This window comes from Doryrhamphus excisus, linkage group LG15 (assembly GCF_037039965.1).
Source record: "Doryrhamphus excisus strain RoL-2023G ecotype Guam linkage group LG15, RoL_Dexc_Guam_v1.1, whole genome shotgun sequence".
Lineage (NCBI taxonomy): Eukaryota > Metazoa > Chordata > Actinopteri > Syngnathiformes > Syngnathidae > Doryrhamphus > Doryrhamphus excisus.
In genome coordinates, this window is record NC_136371.1 from 3,724,168 (window position 1) to 3,746,851 (window position 22,684).

A 22,684-nucleotide genomic window follows, 5' to 3' on the forward strand; every position below is an offset into this window, starting at 1 on the left:
TCACAGGGCTGAACATTCATTCATTCATTTTCTACCGCTTTTTCCTCACGAGGGTCGCAGGGGTGCTGGAGCCTATCCCAGCCGTCCCCGGGCGAGAGGCAGGGTACACCCTGGACTGGTGGCCAGCCAATCACAGGGCACATATAGACAAACAACCATTCACACTCACATTCATACCTATGGACAATTTGGAGTCGCCAATTAACCTAGCATGTTTTTGGAATGTGGGAGGAAACCGGAGTACATGCAAAGTAAACATAGAGATGGCTGCGGCTGGAATTGAACTCGGTTCTCCTCGCTGTGAGGCCTACACGCTAACCACTCGTCCACTGTGCAGCCCAAGATGTGAACACCCATATATTCTTTCATTTTCTACTGCTTATCCACATGAGGGTTGCGGGGGTGCTGGAGCCTATCCCAGCTGTCTTCAGCAAAGAGGCGGGGTACACCCTGGACTGGTTGCCAGCCAATCACAGGGCACATATAGACAAACAACCATTCACACTCACATTCATACCTATGGACAATTTGGAGTCACCAATTAACCTAGCATGTTTTTGGAATGTGGGAGGAAACCGGAGTACCCGGAGAAAACCCACGCATGCACGGGAAGAACATGCAAACTCCACACAGAGATGGCCGAGGGTGGAATTGAACCCTGGTCTCATAGCTGTGAGGTCTGCGCGCTAACCACTAACCACTTTCATTATTATTATTTGAAATTATGACATCACCATTGATTCTCCGCTTCGGCATATCTGCGTGGGTTTTCTCCGGGTACTCCCACATTCCAAAAACATGCTAGGTTAATTAGCGACTCCAAATTGTCCATAGGTATGAATGTGAGTGTGAATGGTTGTTTGTCTATATGTGCCCTGTGATTGGCTGGCGACCAGCACTGCAAAAACACACTGTTACGCAATGACAGCACCCATTCACATGAGTCACACAAGTTTTATTAACATCTTTCTTCGAAGTGGAAAATATTTCATCATGACACCTCACCGAGAACTACTGGGAACTACACACTGACTGTACAAATGTGTGCAAAAACAAATGTGAATATGTGTGAATATGGCAGTGGTCTTATCAAAGTTCTTATCAAAACTGACACTTTCTACATGCGTTTTGAAGAAGCACATCACGGCACTTACAAAATGACACACCATTAACAGTATGGACATAATACATTCAAATTTCATGTTTAAAGAAAGGATGAAAGTTTACTACACAGCCTGCTCTAATGAACATATTAAGTGGACCATTCATCTTCCATCCATTTGAAGACTATTTTCATGAAGCTCAAATGTATTTTTAGTGGCGTTCCACATAACACAGCAGCTAATTCACATTTAAATTCGATTTACTCGGAAGAAATGTTGCCTTTAAATCTCAAGTCAGTGTGGGTTGTGCAACATGTTGTAATTTCTAGACATATTCTGTTTTTTTTTTTTTTTTATTTTGCCTCGACTTTCCACGCAATCCAAGGCACACTGGGTTCAGAGGTTCATCAGTATTGGTTTAACCCGTCATCCTCTTAAATGTGTTGCTAGTCATGGCTTTTTTTTTTTATGTGTTTTGGTCCTTATCAGTGGATGCTCATGTAGCTGCCGCCAAGGTGAAATCTGAAAGAAGACATCGGGATCAATTAAATTAAATAAATCACCAGTTTGAGACCTTATAATTAAATATGGATGAAAATGAGAAAGTTTACAAGATGAAAACATATGAGTAAAGCAGCATGTCACTACTAGTGACGATCATTTCAAACCACAATGAAATTAGACTGAAAACAGCTTTGAAAGCAGTTACTCAGTGGTCACATGGATCCAACATAATTTTATATGGCATGGAACTATTTTTTTTTATAAATAATACCGTGTGTGAATGCAACACATTCTGAGAAAAAAAACAAAAATCCCAAAAAATGAGCACACGGATGAAGATGGAATGGCAACACAACATAATCCACCTGATTGGTCTCACCCTTAAGTGCTAGAATGGTTGTCTGATGTTTCATCCATTCTAATGGCCTCAGCACCAACCACCTCAACTGACTCACATTTAACAGACTTTGTGTCAGAGTCCGATACTTTGCTTTCTGGAGAACATCTGCACACATAAGCATTAATTATAAGTCGACAATTGGCGGAGGGGAGGAAAGAAAATTCATTGTATGTCAGTGTTTGCTAAAGTTATTCTTCATTCTTATTTCTTCCTTCTTTAAAGCTAAAATATCCTACACAAGTATTGGAACTGTGATGTTAGTTTCTTTGTTGTGCTGTAGGCTGAAAACATTTGTTTTATTTCCATGTATTTATATTTGGAAAGATAATAATCAGTTTGTCACATATTTTTTTTTATCTCTGAATTTTTTTTTCATGTTGTTTTCACCTCTAAATACAATCTAGACTAGGTGTGCATTGATTTAACAAAATTGACGGGGGAGGGGGCAGACTATATATATATATTATTATGTGAAGGTCTGATTACATTGTGACTATATATATATATGTGCCCCGCCCCGCTTTTACTCATGTTTTAACTGTGTATTAACCAATGAATGTTGTATTTTGGTGTGTCTTCTATTCTGTTTACTTGCTTTATTCAACTCCATTCTTTTGTAAAGTGTCTTTGAGTATTTTGAAAAGCGCTATACAAATAAAATGTATTATTATTATTATTATATTTTACACATATAATTCTAACAGTCCACCTGGAATTATTGTATCTATAAAAGTGTCACGTAACCTGCTATATGTGCTTGTGAGCACTTTGTAAACAGCAGACCACATCAAATTGATGAAAAAGCTACCTAAGCCATCAACAGATTAGCTCCAGCCATGATGCCATGATTGTATGTTAAGTTTCAATGACATACTTTGAAAAGAACGGGCCGGCCTTATTTAAACACTTGGCGAGCCAGATGTGGCCCCCGGGCCATAGTTTGCCCACCACTGATCTCGACAAACAAAATCTATCCCCTCTTATGTGAAACTGAGCATTGTACTTATTGATTGAATAAACAATGTAATCAGACCTTCAATAATAATAATCCGATCCAAATGTAAATACCAGGAAATGAAAGCTGAAATGTTCATCTCTTCATGTCAAACCCAAATGCTTTCAGTCTATAGAAAAAATAAAGGAATTTTTCTCACTGTTCCAATACTTATGGAATTCACATAGGAAGATAAAAATCTATTATTATTATGCAAATGTGCCCCAACTATGACCCCTGTGGGAGAAGAAAATTATAATATAATACAGGAAGAGGAGCTTGAAGGGACAAGAAGCAATCCACAGTGTGTCAATATTATTATTGGATTATTATTTTAGGAGCATGTAAACATTCAATCTTAGTTCAGAGGGTGATAATAAAAAGCCCATATTAACCATGTATTACTATTTCTGACTACTTGTATCATATAATGATAGAAATGTACCTGCATAAATGAAGTGAAAAATAAATGATTTCCACTTACCTGTTGTGTGTGGGACTGCGGTTGTATGAAGCAGCAGGACCTGCATGAGAGTATTGAGGTGTGTCGGGTGTGTCGTACTCAGACAGGCCCACTGCCAGCTGGTTGCGCCAGTTTCCTGCACTCTCAACGGAGGACACTGCAAGCGAACCCAAAGCGAGTGTAGACTTCAGTGTGATATACATTATTTCCACCGTAATCCCACCTGACGTAATCTCACCTGATGAGAAAGACGTGGTTCTGCTGGAGTGGCTGAAGGCCGCCGGCATGGTCTGGTATCCCAAGCTGAGCTGAGAGCCACAGTCAAAGTCGTATCCTGTCCTCCCTCCTTCCCTGTGGCCTCGGTTCCGATGGTACCAACCTCTAAGATGTTCTGCCACCATGGCCTTTTGCATGTTTTTGGCCAAAAGTTCATTTCTAGGCCCCTCCCTGTTCCGTGGCGGTCTCACCGTTGCGTACGGATTCTGGGAAAGCCCATCTGTTCGGTCAGAGCCGTAATGCTTAAATCTGTCATGTACGTGGTAGCCGTTCATCTGATAGGAAGGGTTGACATTGTAGTGTCCTTCCACGTCATTCTCATACACGTAGGCACCGTTAGCGTAAGGCTCCATGTCCGGACACGGGCAGCCGGAAACATAGTAGGCACTGGGTGCATAATGTGCTGAGGTCTCACAGGCGTAACTACAACCAGAATGATGCTGCACCAGGTTGGGCATGCTTCCTGTATTTCCATACACTTCCACGTTGCGGTGAAGACGATGTATGGTGCAGTTTCGTGAATCCAACGTACTGTAGTGGGAATTGCCTGCCCCGCAGAAGTCCAGACTGGACTGACTGGTGTAGGAGGAACAATCCTCCAACACCTCTGTGCTGTTACTGCGGTGGGCCGGCGACAAGGTGAAAACAGGCTTCTCCAGGTCTCCGTCCTTTCTCAGCCTTGGTTGAGACTCCAAACTTCCACTACGAGGCCTGAAGCCATGAGGTAAGCCTTCAGACCTGTGAAGGGGACATTGCTTGTTATGTTGAATTGATTACTCATAGTTAACATATTGTGAGATTAGTGAGGGTTTTAATGAGAACTTAAATTAGGGTTTAGGTGAAGGATGCTGGGAACCATGACCACACCTGAGCTGGCTGCTGCTGTAGGCATTGCGGGTCATAACTGGCATGCCGTGTGGGTCTCTGGGAGGCCTGGGGAGGGTTTTATAAGGGCTACTGTTGGTGGAGGAGACTTCTCTTGGATTGTGGTAGTATTGGGAAGACTCTTGGCCTTCCAAAGCTAATCTAAAAGGTTGTGGCATTGAGGGAGATGATGAAAAAGAAAAGCAGGCATGATACACGAGCAACAGAAAGTGGAATCAAGCACAACAAAGCAATAAAAGGCAAAAAGAGTGATCAGCAGGTTTGAATATGCCTTACCTGTTGTGACTTTTGGTATTTTCCCTCGGAGATGCTTGTCTGTCCACATCATAGTCCGCCCCAAAGGATCGCAATGGACTGAACCGGGGGGAGTCTTGCACCGACCTCGACCGTGGCCGCTGACCAGCACTATCCGAGTCATCTAAATACAATCCAACAAGATGATATGACCCTTGCGTTATTGCAGGCAGAATACTTATGGTGTACTTAAGAATGTGTGTTGTCATACTCACCATCCTCCAGCGGGAGGCTCGACAAAGAACTACAATCCGATCGCATCAGTTCATCTGGAGAGAGATAAAACTGTTAAAATAGCAGAATAATCAAAGTGGCAATAGTACCAGCGGTATACCTGCAATAATTATTGAGGCTCGTTGGGTGGGCCTTTTCCCCTTCTTGATTCGGTACTGGTTCATTTCATCCTCAATCTGCTGGAGTTTGTGCATGGCATCCAAACAGTTTCTCCTCCTTTTCTTCTTGACTGTCTTACACAGTTCGGGCTCATTGGCTAGCTTTTTAGCCGCTTCAACAATCTTCTGCTGAAGGGCAAATCTACTCTCCAGATTTCTCAGGAAGGGGTCCTGCAGTAGAATCAGCACAACCGCACAATGCAACAAATTTGAATTTATTTATGCGTGATGGAAGTAACTTATCAACTTATCACTCCTGGTTTCAGTATGCCTTCTTCACATGCTATAATGATGTTCACTCTATTTAAGATAAGATAAGATATGCCTTTATTCTTCCCTCAGTAGGGAAATTTATATTGCACAGCAACAGTTAAGCAGCACAAAATACACATAAAATAAACAATATAAACAATCCAAGTATTAACAAAATCAACAGTTTTTCCCAGAGTTATATACAAATACAGTATGCAGATAATATGAAACGAGATGAGATATATGACCAGTCTTTACACTGAGATCTTGCTACTGAGTTAATATGGCATTATGGGAATACTTCACATAGAACTTAGTATGCTGCATTTAAAGCCTTAATATTGTAAGTGGTGGTCTTACAGCTTCACAGCTATTTTCATAGCACCATAGTGTCACGAGACAGGTTAGATTTACAGTACCGATGATGTGTTGTTGTAATAGTAATCCTGCACTGTATGGTGGCGAACCAAACTGAGAAGGGAGTCAAAACATGCTTATTTTTCGAAATGAGACACAAACCTCATTGTAAGGGAAAAGGTCGTCCAACTTGAAAGCGGTGCCAACTCGCCGTCTGACCTGTGGTGGTCTTTCATCTGAAGACAAGGGGTACTCCTTGGGCAGCTTGCCAGTAAGTTCCTGACAACACAAAATGACACGTTAATGAATACTGGAGCAGAAACATCCATCTTGTCAGTTTAATTAGACTGTCGGGGGCCTTATGGTGACTGAACAGCCCCAGTAAGGCCAGAATAGAAAATGTTATACTTGGATACCAGGACCTGCTGCAAACACTGGTGGTGCAGCCACGACACAAAATTAAGTTGACAGATGAAGAAATCAGACAAGAAACCAAAATAACTCACTGCCTCTCGCAGACAAATTATCTTTAGTTCTTTAGTTTTCTTGGCCAAGATATCTTGAATCTCCTGTTCTTTTTTTCTCAGCTCTGTGAGTTTCTCTTTCTTCTGCTCCTCACTCATTTCAGAGTCGGCTGAACCTGGAGAAGAAAAAAAATAACATTGGACTCTTTTTGTTTATGCCTACCATTTGTTGATGAATATTCATGCTTGAATTCATAAATAAGTTCATTCATTCACTGATTTTCTATTGCTTATCCTCACAAGGGTCGCGGGGGTGCTGGAGCCTATCCCAGCTGTCTTGGTACACCCTGGACTGGTCGCCAGCCAATCACAGGGCACATATAGACAAACAACCATTCACACTCACATTCATACCTATGGACAATTTGGAGTCGCCAATTAACCTAGCATGTTTTTGGAATGTGGGAGGAAACCGGAGTACCCGGAGAAAACACGCACATGCACGGGGAGAACATGCAAACTCCACACAGTGGGTGGAATCGAACTCGGGTCTCCTAGCTGTGAAGCCTGCACACTAACCACTCGAACGGAGGGCGGCCCTCATATTTACTATACACACATGAGCAAAATGGTAAGACTAAGAATTTACATTTTATGATCTTATTGGGGCGGCACGGCGGTCGAGTGAGCTAGGAAGACCAGGGTTCAATTCCACCCTCGGCCATCTCTGTGTGGAGTTTGCATGTTCTCCCCGTGCATGCGTGGGTTTTCTCCGGGTACTCCGGTTTCCTCCCACATTCCAAAAAAACATGTTAGGTTAATTGGTGACTCCAAATTGTCCATAGGTATGAATGTGAGTATGAATGGTTGTTTGTCTATATGTGCCCTGTGATTGGCTGGCGACCAGTCCAGGGTGTACCCCGACTCTCGCCCAAAGACAGCTAGGATAGGCTCCAGCACCTCCGCGACCCTTGTGAGGATAAGCGGTTGAAAATGAATGAATGAATGATCTTATTGAGGTTCTAAGTAGAGCTTCAAAATGCAAAACAAAAAAATGGGAGTGAGACAAAACAATCTTCGGTATGCAATTTATTGCAAACAATGTTAATGTTAAATAGGTTGGTCAAAAGTTTTCTGTCAGGTATTGATAGATATTGTGCTTTTGTTGATGGCAAAGGCAAAAAAGATTTCTCTCTTTGAACACAGTCAGATTTTTGAGCTGTATAAGCAAGGCCTCTTGCCATTGCTGCTGATATGGAAATGTTGATCAGAGGTACTATCAAACAATACAAATAATAAGAGTTGCTTTGAGAAAAGAAAATTGTCTTTCGTCACATGAGGAAATATCACCAACCTGTCGATACCAGGCTCCCATTGCTGGCTGTTATTAAGTTATTTTTCAGGACTGACTCCCCCAGCTTGCTTATCTTTGCCCCAAGATGTTCTGTCAGATCCATAGCAATTTCCTCCAAACCTTTTGATGCTCCTACTTTAGTCTAAATGAATGAATGAAGAAAAACATTATCTTTTGAAAATCTAAGTTTGTGATTTGTGGTAGAACGGACACTTACTTTGCTTTGCTTTCTGTCCAAGTAGAACTGGTGCTGGCTAATAGCCATGACCCAAATAGTTTTTATCAAAGAGTGGCTTGCATACCAAGTGTGGATGAGGAGGCCCGTCTGTCCGAATGTCCGCTTGGTTACCGCTCTTCTATAGTGGCGGGACATAAATGTTGATTTTAATTTTAAATCTGATGAATATAATCATTTCTTCGGATAACAATATAAACTCACCTGTGTGGATCGTTGACCTCCACTGCAAATTTCTTCTCTCTGAAGTACAAATTCTCCAGTTGTTTCCACTGATACAGCTGAGGGTCACAATATCAAAACAAACTTATATTGTGATCGGGACATTCATTAACTCTAATGCAGGTGTCAGTCTGTTCATGGAATGTCGTAGCAGTCTGTTGTACCAGGTCTGTATAATGTAATTTGTATAATACAGGTGTTCATCTCCCACACGATCAGACTCTTCACTACACTTTCCATGGCTCATCATCCAGGTGCTGCATGATACCATCCCACTCAATTTGGTGACTAACTGCACTGTCTGGATGAGCAGTTCATGGGACACAAACCTCAACCCATGTGGAGGAATATTTAATGTTATATTTATTGGGTGATAGATAGTGTGGCGAGATGACTCCAAAAAAATGTTCCATAAGTATACATATGAACATATAAAAGTTCAGCAAAAGTCGATTTAAGATTATTCTTACCGCAAAGGAGCTTCACATGTCCTAGTTATCAAATCCTGCTGTGAACAAAAACCCCTGCTTTGTTCTGTGTCATGTCAGCTCCTGACTTGCCTTCGCAGGTATTCTCAGAGCGTGCACGTTAACGCCCAAAGCCGGCCCCCTTTTTCTTCTGACATCATCAGCTCCCCTCCCCAACAGACTTCTTACACAATGCGGCTGTCAAAGTGATACTGAGTCACTGCGTGCAGGCCAACAGGATGAATTGTTTTTATGTGACACATTGTCATAATTCCGCCTGTTATTGCACCCCGCCGCACATGCTGGTGTCACATTCTGCACATCGTAGTCGACACGCCAACAGCAGGCTCATATGCGCAGATTCTGCTTGCATCAATGACTTTCAGCATTACAAGTTGATTTACTTTGATGACTCAACACGCTGACCGAGTCCTGTGCTATCATGTCTGCTGCTTGTTATGATGCAGACAAGCCAAGTTAGAGCATGAACTGTCAGAAAATATTTACCTTCCTGGGTTTCAGCTTATCTTGTAGATCATACTGTCCGATACCTTTATAGCTGATGCCAAGCCACCATGGCATCCCTTGTTTGTCCTGTGAGAATAGAAGATCATCATGATTGATTCAATTTCCGTGCAGTGCAAATATTAAAAGCCTACCTTTACTTCGTAATAGTGAACACCGTATGTGGGCAAGGATTCTACAAGCATCAGATACCTGCAGTGAAAAAGATATATTGAAGCTACAGGAGGTTTTTTAACATCCACATGTGGTCTAAGTTAAGGACGAGAAACAATCCTGAAGCGTTAGACATTTGATATTGTGGAACGGTATGATTCACTGGACTGCACATATTGATTTCTACCAGCTGATGGGAAAAAGGGAAGTGAGACAAAGTGAGAGGGAGGCTTCCACGGAGGCGAGAGATTAATGACCTAAAACCTCTGCAACATTAATTAATGTCAAAATGGTTTAAACAAATCAATATTGTAATTTAAATCAAACACTTACTGCACAATGGCCTGTCCTCTGGAGACTCCTTTTAGCTGTTTATAATATTCAATGACTCGATCCTCACTGCAGCGGGATGAAGAAAAATGTTCATGGTTTTAAAGGCTGAATACTTTTACAAGTGCGCCGTTAATTGCAATCCAGCTTTGTTAATGAAACATACCAGTATGCAAGAGATGGGTGCTCTTTGAGGACTTTAGTGGGAAGGGTTGGTAGTTTCTTTAAGTCAGCTCGAGTGGTTTCATCACTATGGGGGTAAAAATGCGTGCGATTATAAGGCGTTCAAGTGCATTGCGTATACCTCGGTGTCTCGGTGTAACAGAGACATATTGTATAACAGAAAGTTAGCCAGGCCGGTGTGTTTCCTGTGATGAAAATTGTACCTGCGGATGAACTTTACAACAAAGTTCAAGCATACAGCTCTCGCCATGCACTCTTTAAAGTTCTCTTTAAAGGTCCTCTCCCTTCCCTCATCCCCAAGTCTTCAATAAAATTAAAATTCATGGTAAAGGTTAATTTATCCTTAATGTGTATTTCACTTGGTATTGTTTTCTACACGTAAAACAATAATTATTTTCTATGAAATTTGGTTTGTGTTTGTGCGCATCTCAGTCTGGCCTCTCTGACTTTATCTCCAAGGCCTCTAACATGTAATGTCCCTCTGATGTACTCGTTCCTGATCCTATCCATCCTGGTCACTCCCAATTAGAACCTCAGCATCCTCGTCTCTGCTACATCCAGTTCTGCTTCCTGTCTTTTCCTCAGTGTCACCAAACAAAATGGCTGGTCTCACCACAGTTTTTTATACCTTTCCTTTCATTTTAGCTGAAACTGTTCCATCACGCATCACGCCTGACAGTTATAGCACACATGTTCATTGTTATTGTGTGGCCTATTATGAAATGATTGAGAATTTTTATGTATCATCGTAATTAAATGTTTCCACATACCCCCTGCGTACTTGAGCATACGCGAGGCCCTATAACGACATAACTACAGCCACAATAATTAACCTATTGTCGATGAATGCCTCCCTGAGAGATTTCATTTCATTCACCTTTTTGTACACTGTACACTTTAACATAATGTCAACCCCCATTAATGTACCCGACGAAAAAGACGCTTGCTGTGTATGTAATGTCTCCCTTCAGTCCTATCAGCACCATGACATTCATTAGCACACTGGTGCAAGCTTCTCAGTGAACTATGGTAAGCCTCAAATTACATTGCTATTGATTCTTGTTGTTCTCACTCTCCAGAAACAAGTGACATATTGAACGAGAAATATAAACCTGTTCTGCTTCCAGTAAATACTACCTGCCTTAATTATCCGTCTGATAATAACAAGCTCTTACCTCGTGTAGTCTCCTTTAGACTCCTGGTAATAATAATAATTAAAAAAAAAAAACATTAGACACATTCCTTAAGCACTGTTTAAGGCATAAAAAAAAAGTAAATGCACTTACCTGCAAGGCATTTGCAGCTAATTTGAAGACGTTCTCACTTTCAACTTCTATTATTCCCTGGGAGACATCAATTTTTAAACAAATATTTTAACATTAACATTGTAGTAGCAGCGTTACACATCTTAATATCTTAGTATCGGTTTATTCTCAAAATAAACCTGTGTTATTCTGCTTTCTTACACACATTCCTCCTAACCGAGTGAAAAGTACCCTGTGGGTAAGAAAAGGTGCTGCCAGAGTTCATAGGCAGTGAATCATCTAAAGGCCTCAAGCCAAGTCTTTTTTTTCTTAAACACCAGAAAAAAACACTTACGTTGTAGACGGCTAATTTTGCATTCAAGAAGAATAACTCCACAGTTATGATGTCTTTAAGCTGTGTGATGTTTTCAACGTAAAATCTATGAAAAAGAATAAAATATAATAATTCACAATGACACCATTAGAGAAAAATTGTTTTTGCTGCGCCCTGCTGGAGAGAGACGTTTTGTTGTTACCTGACGAGGAAGTTGAGGGCAACAGAGCCATGCCTCTTTGAAAAGTCATGATCAAGAACTCTGCGGTCCATCTGCAGCCATTTACACTGACCGCTGCAAAAGCAAGCATGGTGAAACAGGAAGTGAGCACATCACCACGCCGCTGCAGATAGTTTGGTCTACAGTTTACATACTTGTCATCAAAAAATGCAAGTCCGAAGAATTCCTTCTCTTTGAGGTTGAAATGAGATGAGACCAAGTCGAGGAGTTCGTAAGACAGCAGCTTCGGCTGTGGAAGGGAATTTTTATATTTTTATATTCAGTGTCAACATTTGTAATCATCTGTTATTCAAGCAGCAACAGTCAGTTAGCCTCATTCCCTTCAAATGAATAGTCAACAGGAAGACACACACAGACGGTATGCATAGCAAACGACCCAAAAAACTATAAAAACTGCAAAAAAAGTAGTTTCAATTTAAATTCGGCCGAAATAGTATTCACTTACATAAGCTATCTTACAATGCTGTCATTGAAGTGTGGCGTTTGGCTAACAAACTATCACCTTTGTGCTTTTATTCATATAACTGCTAGCTAAATCCCCGCTAGTGGCAGAAAGATGCTTAATTGACGAGAAGATGCTCACTCTCTTCTGTGTTCATTTCATATAGAGCCAATGCACACAGACACATGCAGAGTGAACCCTCTTGTCATCCAGCCGTGTTAGCACATATAAGCTAACAGACGCAGTTAGCATACACTTACATGACAATTTGTTGACAATTTATTAAGTTTCAAGGTTATCAAAATAGTTATTATCACTCAGTAATCAGTTGAAAACGATATAGCAATTAAGATATTTACACATAATTCCTCATTACATCTTTATTTTATCGTGGGGCTGCGCCTCAATCCATTCATTCATTTAAATTGAATTCATGTATTTATATGATAGGCCACAAATTCATTGATAGCTAACAGGAGTCGCTAATTTTTGCCAGATTGCTGTCATAAGCTGACAGAATCATATAGTTTTTTTTGTTGTAGCTATTGAGATGGAATACCTTTTCAAAATGTGTTCTTTTAGATACTTTCACCCTCATCCTCAATCACCCTCACTTACGAGCAAAAGTCTCATATCCCATACAAAATTATCTCCTATCACCTATTAATGACTCAAAGAACTTGCTGGTATATAATGGGCCTCATCAATCTCTTGCACCGTATCCCTGGAAACAGCACTCTAAAGCATCCAAAGTCTATTTCTTTGGTAAAAGGTAAAGATTGCTGTCATGTTTGCTCTTCAGTACTGATTTAGTGTGATTAATTGTGCACACATTTTGCAAAAATAGTATTTTTCACACTGAATTCTCTCCTCCCTGGTTCCACAGTGATGCTCCACAGTTATTCTACAAATATTGGCCCTCTCCACGTCATTCGTACCTGAACCAGCAGCTCCAGCTTCCTGTCATCCAGCAGCTGCACTTGACACAGCTTGCCCTCGGTCATCTACAGGGACAAGGAAGAGGAAATTATAGCAAACAGGACATGTTCTTCAGCCTCACACAGCATTTTTAATAAAAGACTGCAATATGGATGAAATTACAAAATATAAAAATAAAGCGTGTACCCATGGTGAGCTTCTGTCGGAGTGGTGAATATACAATAATCCTTCTTTAAGAAATACTGACGCCATTAATGACAATGAAACTATTGTCCCAAAGATTTGTTGCCATAATAAGCCTAAGAAGGATTTTACGTTCCTCTAATTACTCACATCCATGCATTTCACACCATGTTTGGTTTGGCCTTTGAAGGTACAGTATTAAAACAACAAAAATAAAACATGACTATAAAAACTAACAACACGGACCAGCTTGTAAAATGTTGTTAATATGACACATTCGCCAGGACAACATAACGACCCGACATCCTCGTTCTCCGACAGAATGACCTCTGATCACTTATTGTGGTGTTCTATCACAGCTCTTTTACCTGGTAAAGCTCTCCAGGATGCATGCACTGAGGACTAGACCTCATTCTTTCATTGCCGTCTTCTTGTGGATCGCTGAGAAAGACCCACACGCTCCATGCAACAAGGCTTCTGGCAGCAATGGCTTAGAGATTACATCATATGAAACCAGCAGCTGACTTAATGAGGCCAAGACGGGTCAGACTCCTGACCACGTTGGCTCAATCTGGGGTTCACGGTGGGCGAAGTAAAAACGGGTCTTGCAATATCAGGTGGTGAGATAGTCTTTGTATGCTGGTTTTACTCTGCATTTACAGTTTAATTTAAAAGAATGAAAGACTTCAAAAAGGGGTGTCCAAAAAGAGGCCTGGGGCCATTTACAGCCCTCTGCATATTCTAAAAAAAGAGGAGTAATTTTGTGAAAGTATAGTTAAAATAGTAGCAGAAATAAAGTAATGTTAAGACAAAAAATGTGTAATTTTATGAGAATAAAGTTATTAAAAAAAAATTTTATGAAGCATGAGGCTGAATTTCATTCATTCATTTTCAATACCGCTGATCCTGCTGGAGCCTATCCCAGCTGTCTTCGGGCTAGAGGCCGGGTACACCCTGGACTGGTGGCCAGCCAATCACAGGGCACGTATAGACAAACAACCATTCACACTCACATTCATATCTATGGACAATTTGGAGTCGCCAATTAACCTAGCATGTTTTTGGAATGTGGGAGGAAACCGGAGTACCCGGAGAAAACCCATGCACGGGAAGAACATGCAAACTTCACACAGAGATGCCCGAGCGGGGAATCGAACCTGAGTCTCCTAGCTGTGTGGCCTCCGCACCTACCACTTGACCACTGTGCAATGCTGAATTTAGTAATTTTTTTGTATGCAATTTTTGGAAAATTTGGCCCAAAATTTGAAACCAAAATTGCTATATTTTCTAAATAAAAACAAAATAGAACAACATAAATGCAAAAACAAGCAAAAAGGCAAAATATGAGAAGAAAACGTTACAACACAAACACTTTCATTGGTAATGTACAACTTGTTAGCATATCTGCATGTGGTACACACCTGGCTTAGCGACACTTATCATTTATACTTAATACATTCTAGATGTTTTCACGTGCTTAAAGGATGCAGTCTTTGCAGAACGATGCATCTCTATAATTGCAGCAGCCATATATCCTCCCTCGCAGTCTAAATTAAAAGTGGTTGCTCAACAAATGCAATTAATTTGAAGTGTAGCTGCACTATTACCGCATTGACTTGAGCTTGATTTATAAAGTTATGACAGTATCATTATGAGGACAAACCCGTCTCCATGAAGTACTCCTACATGGCCACTAGATGGTGCAGATAATTGAATGAACAAAAAATGTCAATTATGAGTTAAACTGCATAAATATTGGCGTAAATTGACTTTCCACTTGAATAGGATAACCGGTCGCTCATGGCTGGCTGGTACATAGTGTCCATGTCCAAATACTGTTAAGTGAGGTGTAGTAAAATAACTCAAAGCAAAAAGAGGACAGGATATAATTCTTGCGGTACATTCAAAAGTTAGCGGCGCACCCTTAAATTACAGGCAGCAGATTATCTGTGACAATCTGTGACCAAGTGGAGAATATGGCCTCTTGAAACTTGCATGCAACACCGAGGAAGGTTTTTGAGCAGTTGAGAATCAAAGCATGACTCACACTTTTGCAAGCTATGTGAAAAGAGGAGGAAGATGACAGGGGATCTGCACAGTTGCATAAATGCTATTCATATCTGATGGCACAACCCAGACTCACCCTGCAGTTTTGTAATGGCAACACAATGATTAGAGAGGTGCAGCTTGAGACTTAGTACCGGTCAATACGCAATCATAACAAATGCATGTGAGCAATTGCCAATCAAGGGCGTCTTAATTTCAGCCCCCCAAAAATGCAATGGCGTGCGAGCAACAAGCCGATAAATCCAACAGATCAACAGATCAAATCCTAGTGAATTTTGAAAGTTAAAGAAAAAGCAAACTGGAATTGTTTTATGTCATTATACAGGCGTTTACAATGTCATGTCCAGACAGCTGCCAGTCTTATCTCAAGTTCCAGTTTTTATGCATTATTGATGAAGGCTTGTGTTACACAAAAGAGTGTTTGTTTTCTTCAAGAGACACATTCCAATTGGAGAAGTATACAAGCTTCTAAAGTCAAACAGTTCTAATTTAAAGAGGTCATTCATTCATGAAGTCCGAACTGCACTGACGTCACAAAGCTCATGGCCTTTAAATGCGCAGGGCCCACTGGACTGCGCATTAGAGGCCACAAGGCACGTCACCAAGTACGCCACCTTGTGGAACACGTCATCTGTTCCTGACAGTAACATTAAAAACAGCAGCACGCTAACCCAGGCATCATGCTTGTGATCATGCTTGTGGGACACGTCATCTGTTCCTGACAGTAACATTAAAAACAGCAGCAGGCTAACCCAGGCATCATGCTTGTGGGACACGTCATCTGTTCCTGACAGTAACATTAAAAACAGCAGCAGGCTAACACAGGCATCATGCTTGTGATCATGCTTGTGGGACACGTCATCTGTTCCTGACAGTAACATTAAAAACAGCAGCAGGCTAACCCAGGCATCATGCTTGTGATCATGCTTGTGGGACACGTCATCTGTTCCTGACAGTAACATTAAAAACAGCAGCAGGCTAACCCAGGCATCATGCTTGTGATCATGCTTGTGCGACACGTCATCTGTTCCTGACAGTAACATTAAAAACAGCAGCAGGCTAACCCAAGCATCATGCTTGTGATCATGCTTGTGGGACACGTCATCTGTTCCTGACAGTAACATTAAAAACAGCAGCAGGCTAACACAGGCATCATGCTTGTGATCATGCTTGTGGGACACGTCATCTGTGCCTGACAGTAACATTAAAAACAGCAGCAGGCTAACCCAGGCATCATGCTTGTGATCCACCTGCATTCCTGCTCTGTCATTGCCAAATAGGAGAACCTTTGAAGGTATATTCTCGGTATCTCCTTCTCATGCTCCTTGCATGTAATCCATTTTTTTTCAGATCACGTGAAGAATAAAGATTAAAACTAAGAAATATGCAGAATCACAGGTTAATCCTTAAGACACCAATTAACTTACATTTATTCAACGACCGTCTCTCTGTGTTATTTTTCTCCCTTTTTTTTCCACTTTGAATGAGATTCTTGAGATGAGAGAAGCCAAATATATTTCCTCCGTATTTGGATGCTGTGGCTGTTTGTGGTTTGCTGAAAAATGTGAAGTCATAAGTCGGCATCATACTTTCAGCCGCCATCAGGTTGAGTTCCCATTATGCGTCTTATACATCTTTGATCTGACATCAAATTTGATGGGACAATGAATGCAAAAATGTACATGCTGGGGCTGCAGCCTAACATGGTGATAAGGCTCAGGCACACTTGGAACTGACCTTTGACATCTGACACTGATACACTCCTCTGCACAGTTAATAATGAATGAATTTGATGATGTTTGTGTGTGTGTGTGTGTGTGTGTGTGAAAAAAAAAGTGACATCATTATCTTCTTAGCTAACGGATTGCCCTGAAAGCAAACCTTCTTATTAATGTGCATTAAATGAATAGCAGCCAGAGATCTGAGATTTGTGGCCGGCTTGTAGGATTATCTCCCTGATACAGTATCACTACAGAGCTAATGTTGAAAGCGGTCAATAGCTAAATATCAAACATCATCTCATGAAAATGAAGCATGAGATAATATCATTAAAAAATAGCAGTGTGGGGAAATAGTGAATCTCAGTGCATATTTGATGCTAACAGAAGCTGACGTCACTGCAGTGTGATTCACATGAATGATGTCACCACACGTGTTTGTTCTTACTTTTGCCATGAAAAGGACATCCTCTGAAGAAGGACATTCTGATATTTTTTCATGGTGTATGTGCTATGAATGCAATATTTTACCAGCAGTGACTGCTAGTCATGCAAAAACACATTTTCATGGACATTTTGTCCAAATGATTTAAGCTGAAGTACACTACACTGATGTAATATTAACCCTCTAAGTAAAATTGAGTCTAATCGCTTTTATTTCACTTACAGAGAGACTAAATATTTGAGCACAAAGCCCCCAGAGGATTCTTTCTCTATGCTGTACTAATTACTACAACATCAGCGGAGCAATATGATATAATTCCAGCAGTTGTTTAGACTATTGATTTTATTCTGATTTTATATGCAGTATTATCTAAATTGATTTTAAATATTCTGACCCCCCATGATGATAGCTGCTGTGCTAAACTATAATTATATGTTTATACAGTTTGTTGTTACATAATTACAGGTTACATATAACCTTTTGCACTAACTTCAAATGTTATAGTAAACCACAACAATGTTGACATACTGTATTCTTTCTTTAATAAATGCCATAGGGGATAAAAATGTTGTATTTTAACTGTATTTAGTGATCATGTGATCAATCCATAAAAGCATAAATTAGCACAAAACAAAAAAAGACATCATGTTGCATTACCGGTAGTACCTGGTAGTACCAAAAAAGAGTTCCGTTTACAAACTACTGCATACTGCAGTGCCTTTCTGCAGAGCCTGGGGTCAATGCAAATGTGACTCAAGTGCATGCAGCCCTGAAGCCCAGTCGAAATCAAAACAATATGATCTGACCTGTATGTGAACATGATGTTCATCCTTCTGTATGGCTTGTAAGAAGAGCTTCATATTTTTTTTGTTATATTTCTTACTAAATGGACGGTTTCCAGCATTTCTAAGCAACAGATATAACAGCGGGAAGAGCATCATCACCTTGTTAAGCTCATACACAGCAATTGAAGCAGACATTCAATAAAAAAAAAAGTGTTGAAAAGCTAACAAGGAATTTTGTGCTTCACATTTGTGAGAAATGTGCCTATATTTAAGTTCAACAAATCCGAAGAGAGAGAAAGTTGGACATGTGCATCCAAGAGACAACCCCATTGAACGACTGTTTATGATCCCTTTAAATACACTCAGACATTTGGCTTTTCCTATGAGAAAACATCAGTAGGTCACTGTCAAACTTGCCTGCATTTAAAATGGGAATTAGAATTGTAAATCAACATGAGTAATAACTTAAATCAATAATAATAAAATAATTTAAGTCACTTTTATATCACATCATATAGACAGTGTAATTTCTGGAGTGAATTAGGCATATATAACATAAAGTATGGGATAATTAAATGAAACCTTTCAAAATGTTGATTCATCACACTGAACTGAACAGTTCTTATTGTAACATCCAATAGTGAATCATACATGCTTTATCAGCATCACAGTGTGGAGAATGGCCCACGTCAGGGCGACTGAGAGAACAATGAATGTGCCACTTTAGGGTGGTTTCCACCTGTGCTTCCATTTCCCCCAACACATTACAGTATGTGAAATAAATCCACTCTTTTTCTTGTTTCACACATAAACACGCGTGTCTGAGGTGGAGCAAACCCACGCTGTTGTAGGTTAACCCATGTCCCTAGCTAGGGGGGGGTCTACTTTTTGTCTCCTCGAAGCCCACACAGACACGGCGTGAATCAGCTCCATCCCATCATGCATCCGCTTACCTTTAAGCTTGTGTCCTTAAGTGTTGAATAAGGTAGAGCTTCCACAGCATGCCGGTCGCCGCCGATCAGCCCTCAAGCCGGTTGCTCTCGCCGGGGAAGGGAGTCGCCCTGCAGTCGCTGTCCATGCTCATCCCCCTGGTCCTGTTGCTGCTGCTGCTGCTGCTGCTGTACGGCGCCTTGTATCGAGCCACTCTCACCACGCCTTCAACCGCCGGCTATTATGTGAACAAGCATAGCATCCAACTCCCTCCCTCTAACGACTCCACCGCCCTCCCTCTCTCCCTCCCCCTCCTCCTCATCCAGCAGCTGCCGGCCGGCCTGCTTCCCCGATGAATGCCCCTCAAGTGAGACAGCCTGGAGGATGCATGTGGTCTGGTCTAAGTCCCTTACGGTCATTTCTGCTCCTAATACACCCTATGGACATGACATTAGGTACACCTACCTGCACAATCCAGTGAGATCCAGTCCTGTTTCTAGCACTGCACATGCTGGAGCAAAAATAATAAACAATAATTAATAAACATGGTGCTCACTCAAACATGGACATTATACCTACAATATATATCCGTTACTATATTAGACCCCATTCGATTTTGCAGGAGTGCGTAATATTGTTAACATTTCAAATGTATTCAAATGTATTGGGCGTTTCTGTTGTTAATATTCCATTCATGTTAATTCATGGCAAACATACGACACACAAATGAATTGTTTGTAAAATTAGTAGAATGCTGTGTTAAAGACACAATGTACAGTTGAAAATAACCAACAAGTAGTACAGTTACTGTTCTTTCATTCATTTTCTACCGCTTTTTCCTCACGAGGGTCGCTGGAGCCTATCCCAGCTGTCTTCGGGCGAGAGGCACAGGGGTAGGCCAGCCAATCACAGGGCACATATAGACAAACAACCATTCACACTCACATTCATACCTATGGACAATTTGGAGTCGCCAATTAACCTAGCATGTTTTTGGAATGTGGGAGGAAAACGGAGTACCCGGAGAAAAACCCACGCATGCACGGGGAGAACATGCAAACTCCACACAGAAGATGGCCGACGGTGGAATTGAACCCTGGTCTCCTCACAGCTACATTTAATGTTATATAGCAAAAATATTGAATAGGTAACTACCTATAACAGACCGAATAATTTGGTCCTTGCAAGCTATAATCGTGCCGATTCAGATTGTTGGTTTGTGTTTCATGGCGAGGTTCTAAGGCTGCTGAAATATTCATTACTATCTCTTACAGTTAGTTACTCCTCTAGTGATTTTCAACGTAAACAAAGTCTGAAAAACACACTAATTGGAGTGACTGTATCAGACAACTTCCATATCATATGACACAGTGCCACAATATTAGTGTGTACGCCGATTGGGGCATGCCCACCACCTACCTACCCCCGCCTCTTTGTTTTTGGAATTGTGACATCAGACATGAATAATTATCTCAATAAGATCCCCCAGCACCATCTGTCCAGTCAGTCTCCTTTTTAAACACGCTCATAAACAAAAGACCCACATTGCCCTCGTTACCCTCATTAGGAATTTAAGCTGTACTCTGACGCCACTCTTGTTAATATATTCAAATACATCGACGAGACTACTTGGTAAGTCAGTTTTACTTGGCATTCCCATGGTCCGGACAAAGGTTAGTACAAGTAATGTGTTAATATAAGTATGGTATAGTCATGAGGTAGCGAACCACCAATGTGTACTGACCAAAAAATTCAGTTAGCATACGCCCCAGTCAGAATGTTTTTTGGTTAATATAAAAAATGAATGTCATAATTTTTCCAGGGTGTATCCTGACTCTCATCCGAAGTAATCTGGGATAGGCATCCCTTATGGAAAAAAATATATATTGCAGTATATTGGCAAATATAATGCAATGTATTAGGAAAATATTTCCATATATGGGATCTTATGTTTATATTTTCCAATATATTGCAATATATGCATAGATCATATATGTGTATATATTGATACATATAAAAAATATCTTGCGATCAAGACCAAATAAGGACTATATTTTTACATATATAAAATTGCATATAATTTGGGATATATAAACTCATATATTATATATTTGGATTTAATATATTTCAATATATTGAAAGCAGCAATCATTTGTATATTCTGCAATATATTGCCATATATTACATGAATTTTGCATAATATATGTACAAAAATATATTATTCCATGTATTTATAATATATAATGTATTGGAAAATATAATGGAAAAATAATATATTATAATATAATACACTACATTTAAAGTAATATATTGATAAATATATTTTCTTTTCGTAAGGGATCATAGAAATTGAATGAATGAATTAGGGTCTCACATAGACCTCTAAGTCCTCTTGGTTTGTGGTTTCTTTCTAAGAAAGAGTTTTTCCTTGCCTCCGTCGCTAAGTGTGTGCCGCTGATGCGGAGTTCACTTGGTTTCCTTTCATGTATGACGAGCACTGTTCTAGACGTGCTCCATTTGTGAAGTGCACTGAGCTAATGTTTGCACAATGGTGATGTCAAACCCGGACGCTGTCTTCCATTTGGCTTCCAGGATCCTGTTTTCACAATGACACACAGAATATGATCTGCGGTGACCGCTGATTGGATGATGGTTGTCACCAATGAAGGAGCTGTGTTACATCAGTCTTCGTCCTTCTCATGTGAGTGGCATGGCTTTACTTGTGTTGTCTGGTCGTATTTCAGCTCATTAGTCAGCCATGTTTGCACTGCCACTGCTCATTATCGCTGTGTAAACAATGTTTAAACTTCTGCAACGATAGTTTAACTTGGAATCATGAGATATTATACTATAATAAGCTTTGAATTTCAGGACTGTTCTTTTCGGGTGATTTTTACTTGTATTTTTTCCACTCAAGCAGATTATTAATGTTTTGTGGTCCAAATGTCTGGGAGCCTCCCTCCGCCAGGGGCTGTGGGTCATGACCACTTCATCCCACAAGAACAAGCAGAATAAAACATGTTGGCTTGTCTATTGTATTATCTGAATGAGAATTTATTATTATAGCTATGATGACAAAGAAGTAAGTAATATTTGTTGAGTCTTTTCGTTTGGTTTGTGTTAGATTTGCATTGGTAAAAACAAGAAAAAAACAGTTAAACCAGTTCTGCAAGATAGATGCAAATATTTAAATCAAATTTACATCTAGTGTTAGCATGTGGCCCTTGAGAGCCTCTGGTATGACTTTTATAGCTTTACACTGCCACCAAGTGTTGGGAGGCTGTCCGTAGCTTGGTCCAAAAAAAAGAAGCAGAGCATTTCTGAAATGATGACATTCTATCATGTACCAGGGCTGCAAAAAACATTTCTATTATATGTTTATACTTCCATTGTCGAAGTTCCATTAGGCCGGGTTGTTAGCTAGAAGCCACCTTTCATAGATCTCATAGACACTGAGTAAGTGTAAGCACTTCATTGGGATTGTGTGCATGCATCTGAAGGCT

At 40.4% G+C, this 22,684-nt stretch overlaps 1 protein-coding gene across 4 annotated transcripts; it reads right to left on the reverse strand.

Annotated features, from left to right (window-relative positions):
* Positions 1-823: 823 nt before the first annotated feature.
* On the reverse strand, positions 824-19,429 carry frmd4bb (FERM domain containing 4Bb). 4 transcript variants are annotated; one of them, XM_058052337.2, is made up of 24 exons: positions 19,205-19,429; positions 13,053-13,118; positions 11,807-11,901; positions 11,634-11,726; positions 11,453-11,537; positions 11,140-11,196; positions 11,029-11,051; positions 9,837-9,920; positions 9,674-9,739; positions 9,322-9,379; positions 9,170-9,256; positions 8,178-8,254; positions 7,956-8,094; positions 7,739-7,880; positions 6,427-6,560; positions 6,083-6,199; positions 5,254-5,482; positions 5,135-5,188; positions 4,902-5,043; positions 4,608-4,766; positions 3,703-4,478; positions 3,486-3,621; positions 1,987-2,112; positions 824-1,625 (listed from the first exon to the last, which is right to left on the reverse strand). In XM_058052337.2, exons 2-23 carry the CDS (start codon positions 13,116-13,118, stop codon positions 1,989-1,991), a joined length of 2,943 nt encoding a protein of 980 aa, XP_057908320.2. In that variant the 5' UTR covers positions 19,205-19,429; the 3' UTR covers positions 824-1,625; positions 1,987-1,988. The 4 variants fall into 4 exon arrangements, with proteins under 4 accessions (XP_057908320.2, XP_078652834.1, XP_078652836.1 ...); XM_078796708.1 differs by lacking the exon at positions 19,205-19,429 and adding an exon at positions 13,605-13,664; XM_078796710.1 differs by lacking the exons at positions 4,608-4,766; positions 19,205-19,429 and adding an exon at positions 13,605-13,664.
* Between the last annotated feature and the right edge of the window lie 3,255 nt (positions 19,430-22,684).

What these genes read in the sequence shown, in the direction of transcription:
- frmd4bb (XM_078796708.1), bottom strand. Translation starts at nt 13,649, where the DNA reads ATGAGGTCTAGTCCTCAGTGCATGCATCCTGGAGAGCTTTACCAG. An exon ending in CAAAATTAGCCGTCTACAAC is followed by an intron (nt 11,197 to 11,452) that starts GTAAGTGTTTTT and finishes GATGTCTCCCAG; the next exon opens with GGAATAATAGAAGTTGAAAG. An exon ending in CACCCATCTCTTGCATACTG is followed by an intron (nt 9,740 to 9,836) that starts GTATGTTTCATT and finishes ATCCCGCTGCAG; the next exon opens with TGAGGATCGAGTCATTGAAT.